The sequence below is a fragment of the Populus nigra genome, chromosome 12 (assembly GCF_951802175.1).
Source record: "Populus nigra chromosome 12, ddPopNigr1.1, whole genome shotgun sequence".
Classification (NCBI taxonomy): domain Eukaryota; kingdom Viridiplantae; phylum Streptophyta; class Magnoliopsida; order Malpighiales; family Salicaceae; genus Populus; species Populus nigra.
In genome coordinates, this window is record NC_084863.1 from 1,143,804 (window position 1) to 1,152,297 (window position 8,494).

Below are 8,494 nucleotides of genomic sequence, written 5' to 3' on the forward strand. Positions count from 1 at the left end.
TATTTATTGGATCCACTAGATCAACTCATTTGATTTATTTAAAACTTGATCTATACTAGGTCTTCAATCAACATATTATTACTGGATTTAATAACTATAATACGAAGGATCCAAGTTTCCTCTCTTTGTTTTTCAGGCAAGAATAATATTTGCACGATGTAAATACAGGTTTAAACCTTAAATTTCTCTATGGGGTTGACCATCCTCACCACCTTATTTAATTCTCCACTGAAAACTGAACCCAATTTCGAAGTTTTATATAGAATGGCATGTGCGAGGAAAAATGCATCCCAAGACTCAGGAGAGCCTAGAGATCCCGATTATGCAGTCGATCTCTGTCTATCTTCCAAAACTTTGGTGTTAGTTGCAAAAATGAAAGAAAACTTGTATAATCACGTAGCACTATTTATTTTCTGCTCATGATTGGCCTACAAAAACACTTTAATTTGCTAAATGAACAACTCAACCAAGAACAAGAACAAAACGATAAGATTCTCCTTCGATATCAAGGTTCGGAATGCCAAATAACCATCTATTTAATTGGTATTGTAATAGTTTTTCTTGTTAAAATATTTTTTTAATTGTTTTTCAATTAAAAAACATCAAATTAAAATGTTTTTATGTGTTTTTCGATGATTAAAATATGTCACCATCAAAAACAAAAAAAAACCAATTATTAAAATGTAGTTTTAAAATCACTTTAATCCACTAAATTAGTGCATGAAATGAAATAATTAGTTGGAATTTGTCATTAACAGAAGGATACAAATGGAGTTGGCAAAGAGTCACTGCTAGAAAACAAAAGGGTATATTGGTCCAAAAGAGTCCAATGAAGTCAAAGTAGAAATTAATAAAGAAGCATTGTGATTCTGACCACAACATGAAAACGACACATGATTTCCTTCCCTTACAAGCTCCTTCCTCTCCAAGCCCAGAGAGAAGGGCAGAAAAGAAAAGAAGTGGCATTTACAAGGAAGGGTACACCTTTACCTTTTCTTTTATATATATATATATATATATAAAGGAAATAAACTTGCTTTTACTTGGAAAGCAGTCTTGCACTAGCCCTCGCCATCATGGAAATGAAAACACAAAAAGAAGTAAAAGAAAAAAAGAGAGACAGACAAACACAAACTTCAAAGGTTATTTTCATGGAAGAAAGAGAAACTTTCCAAATGTGCGAGATTGATTAGAGATTTAGTCCTTACTGTTTTTCAAAGTGTGAATTTAAAAGTATATTAAAATAATTTTTAATTTTTTTTTAATATCAGTAAGTTAAAACTATATGGAAACATAGGAAAAAGTTAATTTAAAATAAAAAATAAATTTAATTTAATTTAATTTAAAAAACACTTTTAAAATAAAATATAAAAAAATTCAGCTCCCAGGACCCTGTTTCAAGGGCGCCCACACATATACCCGAGTGATAGGTTTTAATTTAACGGTTACCTATAAGTTATAGGATTAGATTTTTGCTAGGAGGACCAAGACCCGAACCCTAGCTACCCTATTCCTTCTTTTAACAGTACGTGAATAAATAATCTGGGAAATCCAAAACAGTATTGTTCGAAGATTATTTAAAAAATTGTTATGTTTTTGAAGAAAAATAATTTATAAGTCAAACCAAGCTTTACGAAGTCGTGATTTGATATACCAAGTTGATTATATTAATTTTTACCTGATTTAATTTTAAACTTAACTATAAAATTAAAAATAAAATCCGTAGATAACCGAGTTTATTCTTGAACTGAGCAGGTCTTAATAACATTCCTTCCAAGGGGCACTATAACATTGCAAATTACTGAAATTAAAAGAAAAGGAAATGGAAGGTCAATGCCTCTGACTGGAATCTGTAATAATTGAAAGGAAATGAAATTCATCAAACCCAAGGTGTTTTTTTTTTATTATTATTTTGTGTGTTAAAAGCAAGAAGTGATTTTTTTTTTCACAGTGACGAGGAATCAAAGATCTTGCACTAATTTGTAATTACTATTAGGGAATATTAGGGAATGTTTGGGAACGCGGTTCAACCCGTATTTTTAAAAAGTTTGATTTTTTTTGTTAAAATTAAATATGATTTGTATATTTTGAATCGTTTTGATGTGCTGATATCAATAATAATTTTTAAAAAATAAAAAAAAATCATTCACATATATTTTAACATGAAAAATTATTTAAAAAGCACCCACAACACACTGAAAAAAAAAAATCTAATCTCCTTTGTCCCTAATTCACAAACAAAAATCACTTTGCGCACAAGGAGAGTGCTGGAAAGGTTACACGGGTCCTACGTGCAACTAATCAGAAGCACCATAAGAAAAATCACAGCCCATTATGAAAACTTAGTGGGTAGGGCAAAACAATACTGCATTAACAAAAAAAAATTATAAAACCAGATGGTTAATTAGCAAGTGTCAATTTAGGTTAATCCATGCACTGAAAAGTTCCTCTCAAGATCTTCAGCCTCCAATTCTTTGCCACATGCTTGGGTGCTTATAGTGCTTTTGAATGCTAATTGAACACTAATTGCCCATAAGTCACTGTAATCACATTCTAATAAGCCAAAATGGCTAGCCTACTTTCCACATTAGAGAAATAAAAAAAATACGAGGGCCTGCAATAACATCAAGGCTGCTATATATATAAATGATTTTTTTAAAAAAAGAAAACTTAGAGACAGTAAAAAGTACAAAATAAAGCTAAAAACAGCAACACCCGTCACCAAAGAGAAAAACGCCAAACCCTAATCCCCCTCTTATTATCCCCTAATCTTAAAGCTACAAGCAAGAACTTTACCTTTCATATATCTACATACATTACAAAAATAACCCTTTCCCCTCGTAGACTTATACAAGTAGTATAAGGCTTCGATACTTCAATGTGCTAATTGCCGCTTCTTGTCAGGCCATTATCACATGATTGAGCATGCGTTAGGGTTTTCGTCGCTAAGAAACTCAAACGAATCAGACGTCTGTGATGAGTAGTACGGATGGAAATCAGGTGGCGGAGGTTCAAACGAATCAGACGCCTGTGATGAGTAGTACGGATGGAAATCAGGTGGCGGAGGTCCACTAATTGTACCCGGATGGGTGCCGGGATGCATATACGCATAGGAATACTGTGGGGCATGGTATGAGGCACCATAACTTGTGCTAGGGTATGCAACATTGCTACTCGCAGCATACACTGGGGGTGCATAGTAAGTTGCTGGGTAGTCATACACATGATCGTGACGTGGAGGGATGTGATTTGCTGGGAGTGGGATCTGGACTTGAACATGCCCTTGACCTGGTGATCCAGTACCTGCTGGTGCGTGACCAGAATGTTCACCCTCATCACCATTGTTATTATTGCTGCTATTCTCTTTCTGTCCCTTCTTCTTCTTCTTTTTAGCACCACTGCTACCATCTACACTGCCCCCACCACCAATTTTCTCAGCTACAACCTCACTTTCACCACCAACTTTCTTGTCAGCCACCGGTGACTGGACACCGGACGGTGAGGTGGCAGGTTGCTTAGCATTAACCTCATTAACCTTTACTTCCTTGACTTGAACAGCACCACCTTCACTTGCGTTGCCAATAAACACATGACCGCCACCTTCACTATTTTTACTAGGGCCGCCATTTTCACTTTTTTTAGGAGAAGGGTCTTCCATTTTTACTACTTCGGCCTTGACTTTAACTTCTTTCTTATTTTCTCCATCACCACCTTCTTCATTGCTGTCTCTTTCTTTCTCTTTCTCTTTTTCCTTGTCTTTGTTTTTTGCTTTGCCTTTCTTCATTGCTGCTTTCTGATTATTATCAGCTTTTTCAGGCCACAGCTCTGCATGTTTCCCTGTCTTTTTTATCAGTCTCTTGATTAAAGTATCTGCATCAACATCCCCTACTACTGTGGCCTTCTGTAGTCTTAGATCAACATCTGTGGTGAACACACCTGCAAATATAATGGACAAAATTAGAAACTTTGATGAAGCAAATAGATAACCAGAAGTATTAACAATAAATTATGAAATTAAAGGTTTAATATTAGATGGGAATTAAAAGAAATGGCAAAGAAACGAGTGAAAATGAATAAAAACCAAGATGGGGAAAATTGAGAGACAAAGTAAGAAACTTTTGTAGCTAAATATTGGAAAGAAATTAATAACTTTACCGAAAGTTTGAAATTGAAAGAAAATGAAAAGGACCCAGATAAGAAATATGAGGGAGTCTTAAAAACATTGCAAGAATGTAACAGAAAATAACAGAAATAATCAAGAATTTAATGCTATGTTTTAGTGGGTTCACGCTAATTTACATACCATCTATGCTATTCAGGATCTTCTTGACTTTCCTCTTGCACCCTTCACAATGAACCGAGACTTTCAACACCCACGTCTGAAAAACAAAGAAAATGAGGCTAAAAACATGGAAAGATTGCATTTTTATCCTAGAAAGACGAGTTTTTTTGGCTTAATCTAGTTACCTTGTACTTGAGAGATGGTTCTGTGTTTCCTTCTACTACCACTTCTTTAGCCTCTGTTTTGGCCTCTTGTTTAGCTTCTGTTTTGGCGTCTGTCTTTGGTTCTGTTGCCATTAGGATAATTTTGAGTGTATGTTCTGTATAGAGGGAGAGAGAGAGTGAGAGAGAGAGAGAGAGAGAGTGAGGGAAGGAATTTGAGGATGGGTGGAAACTCTTAAGAACAATGAAAGTTGCAGGAACTTCAAGGGTGAGGAAAAGGAAAAGAAAGAAAAAATGTAGGCCCAAAAAGTTGGTGCTTGATGAGATGGAAAAAACAGGGAACCTGCTGGCTGCTAGGATATGAATATTGGTGATACATAAATTTTAGATTAGCTTTTTTGTTGTAAAGGATGGCAAATAAGTTAAATTAGCGAAAAATACTTTGTTATTATAAACAAAAAAAACTTTTTAAAAGAGATTGGTTCTCAGCTAGCTATTAACATCAAATCAATGGACTTAATGTGCCCACAAAGACATTTGATACTTTTGCTTAATGCTTTCTAGCTAATTAAGATTAAAGTGCAAATCTTGATTTATATAATAAAGGTCGAAATTAAACAACTTTACTATGTGAAGAAGGAATAGATGTTAAAATAAATTAATGTATTTTAATACTTGATAGGTTTGTTACTTCTTGCTTTCTTTCTACTTGCAGATATGATTGGGAATTTCTTTCAGAAAAAAAAAATTAAAAAAAATATTTATTTAATATTTTGCAACATGATTAGTTTTATAAGAGACTAGTTTTAATCTGAGCACTATGTTGTGGTTGGATTAAAAACAAATATTTAGTATGTAAAGAAATGTTTAATATTATTATTAAACTTGGTTTAGTGAGTAAACTTTCAAACTTCTCAACTTCACTTGTTTGTCCACTCGAGATGAAAAAATTAGATGACCGACTTTACCATGTTAAAATTGCTTTCACTTTAATTAGTTTACTTGATGATCTTAAAATAACTTGGATGAGCGGTAAAAAATTTGATTTGGTTTTAAAAGAATAAATTCAAAATGACTTTTAAAAAAACAATATTGAGATGATGACATATTGGATCGATCCGGATTTTACGATTTAATCTATCAAATTCATGATCCGGGTCATGAACTCCATTGAATTTAAAAACTTAGTTTTTTTATTAAAAAAAAGATGAAAAAATCACCTTATTTACTGTTCATATGACATCAATTTTTTCAGATGTAATTGTTTTCTTCTCATATGTTTGTTTTTATGTGATTTTTCATTATTGAAATTGAAAGTCTTTTATACCTGAATTATTAGGTTATGATACATGAAACACAGAGGAGAGGTTTAATAGTTTGTTTGGAATAATTGTGCTGGCCCCACTAACCACATGGGTGTGCTAATAATGCCACGTGCCAGACACATTTGACAGGTGTCATCTTGACGGGAACCGCGGTACATCTCAGGTTGATATAACTTTTTTAAGATAAAAAAAGAACACTCAGGGAACAATAACCCTGTAATTGTATCATTAAATTCACCATATCTAATAAATGATTTAATAATTTCATTTAAATCGAAAATCATAATAGTAAAAAATTTGTACAAAAAAATCTATAATAACTAACTAAAAAAATAAGTTATCAAAATATATATATATATAAAAGTAAAGATCAATAAAGACCGGTAATTACTCCACTATAGACATCACTTATAAAAAAAGTTTATTGAAAAGTTTTAAATTTCATTATAAAATGATTTAGAACGGAATTGAAATAAGTTACATGGTTTGTTAAAGTAGTGTCTTGAAAGAGCAAATTAAACAAAACACATTAAAGTGAGTATATGTATATATTCAATCAATTAATTCTATTTAATTTAAGAAAAAAATATATTGAGAAAATATATTTAACAAAGAATAAGAAATAAAAAGATCTTAAATATCCCAACCAAATAAAAAAAAACAAAGGATAAAACAAATGATGTAGAAAGCATATAAAAAAAGACATATAGTCCAATCTCTAATAAAATAAATATCGAAGGATAAAATTAAAAAACATTAGTTTACAATAATGATAAAAAAAAACAAAGCAACCCCTAGCAAATGTCCTTAAATTGAGCTAATTTTTCAAACCGTAACCTATGAAATTTCAAAATGAATTTAACTAAGAAACTCAAATCAAAATCAATTAAATATTAAATGATGAAATCGAGTATAAAAAAATATCAAATTAAAAAATTTGGCAAAGCTAAAAAAAAAACAAATTAAAAAATGATGATAAAAATTGATAGGAAAAAAATGATCGACGATGAATTCATTAAAAAAACTAAATTACAAAGAATATCTCATATGACATAAATATAAATTAAAAGAATAAGGGCATGACAAGATTAAAAAAAAATCAAATGAGAATGAAATTAAAATAAATTTTAAATTTCATAAGTTATATAAAATAAAACAATTATCACTTAGAGATAAGTGACAAAGAGAAGTAAAAAGTCAAATGAAGATGAGATTAAAACAAAAATTGATTTTCATAAGTTATTTAAAATAAAATAAATATAAATCAACAGATCAGAGACTGAATAAAAAACAAAAAGAAACTAAATGGATTATTTGAAAAATTACAGAAGACATAAAAATTAAGGGAGATACAGGAAACAAGGAAGAAGAAGAAGAGAAATTGTTACCAAATCCAAACCAATGTTTTTTTTTTTTCTACACATGGTGTGGTTATATGAAGAAGACACCGAGAGAATCTAAAAAAACTCTAGAATGGTATTTTTTGTTGCTGGAAGTAGCCGCACGTGTTGTTTAAAGATAGCAGCTGGGCACTCTCTAGTAATTTTTTTAAAAAATACATTTAATTGATTAAAAAACAAAATTAACCATTACTTTATCCCATAACAAGAAAAAAAACCAATAATGAAATAATAAAAATATTCTCAAATCCAAGGCATAAAAAATTAAAACTCAAAGGCAAGGATGTAACTTGATTCTGCAAATAAAAGGATAAGATGAAAGCACCGATCTTATGAAGTAAAAGTATTTTTGTATATAAAGGCAAATTAATTATTTTATTATACATTTTATAATTAAAAATACAAATCTACACCTCAATAACATCCAACAACATATTAATTTTAAATGTATTTATAAAATTTACTGTATAATTTAAAAGGCAAACACCCATCGTAACCCCACTCATTTTAAAAATGCCTAAATAGAACTAAATAACCCTACCCTTGACCATTAGCTCAAACCCTTTTTTTAATAGCAATATAGTACTAAATTCATTGTAACCTCGCTCAAAATTATAAATTTAATTCGAGTTAAATTTTAAATTACCAAATTTTATATCAATATAACCAAGAGAGATCATATTTAATAAAAAAATTGATACATTATAAAACAGTTTCTTTTGTTATGACCTTTTTACATCTTAAATTCAAATCTAAAACTACAATACAAGGGAGTACTTTAACGGAGACGAAACTTCTACTTCGTTTACTGGATTCAAACTGTACAGGAAAAGCAAACAATATATTCCCCTCACCAATAAGAATTTGTTGAAGGGGTGTTTAAAAAAATCAAAAAATTAATTAAATTGAGAAAATTAAAAAAAAAAAACTGAAAAATCAATTCATAAAAAAAAACCAATTAAAATTTTAAAAAAACTGACCAGTTCGGTTTTGGTTTTTTAAGTCTGGAATTAAAAAAATCAACTGAACCGAACTCGAACCGAAAAAACTAAGCTAAATCAATTTGAACTGATTTTTACTCTAAAAAAACAAATCAAACCGAAACTAAAAGTGAAAATGCAATTGCAAAGGCAGCCATGGACGGGAACGTGGTTCTGCTTGTTCTAGGCAAGTTTAAAAACAATATGATTTGTCAAAATATGAATTATCCCTCTTGTTATATAGTCTCTCGATTAGTCAAGCACCCAGTACGAAGGAAATAATGCATTAATCTCTTCCATCCTCAGCCTACCTAGGTCCCACGCGAGGGAGGAAGAACCTACCTCA

At 30.9% G+C, this 8,494-nt stretch overlaps 1 protein-coding gene across 1 annotated transcript; it reads right to left on the reverse strand.

The window, feature by feature from the left end:
• Nucleotides 1–2,615: 2,615 nt before the first annotated feature.
• Nucleotides 2,616–4,771, reverse strand: LOC133669172 (heavy metal-associated isoprenylated plant protein 36-like). Its single transcript, XM_062089219.1, has 3 exons — nt 4,468–4,771; nt 4,304–4,379; nt 2,616–3,936 (listed from the first exon to the last, which is right to left on the reverse strand). The coding sequence occupies exons 1-3, from the start codon at nt 4,576–4,578 to the stop codon at nt 2,912–2,914; spliced, it is 1,212 nt and encodes a 403-aa protein (XP_061945203.1). The 5' UTR covers nt 4,579–4,771; the 3' UTR covers nt 2,616–2,911.
• Nucleotides 4,772–8,494: the final 3,723 nt, after the last annotated feature.

Bases quoted from the DNA above. Each gene is read 5' to 3' on its own strand.
- LOC133669172 (XM_062089219.1), bottom strand. From the start codon at position 4,578: ATGGCAACAGAACCAAAGACAGACGCCAAAACAGAAGCTAAACAAGAG. The intron at 4,380-4,467 runs GTAACTAGATTA...TTTGTTTTTCAG, and splicing joins AACCATCTCTCAAGTACAAG to ACGTGGGTGTTGAAAGTCTC. The intron at 3,937-4,303 runs GTATGTAAATTA...TTATATTTGCAG, and splicing joins GATCCTGAATAGCATAGATG to GTGTGTTCACCACAGATGTT.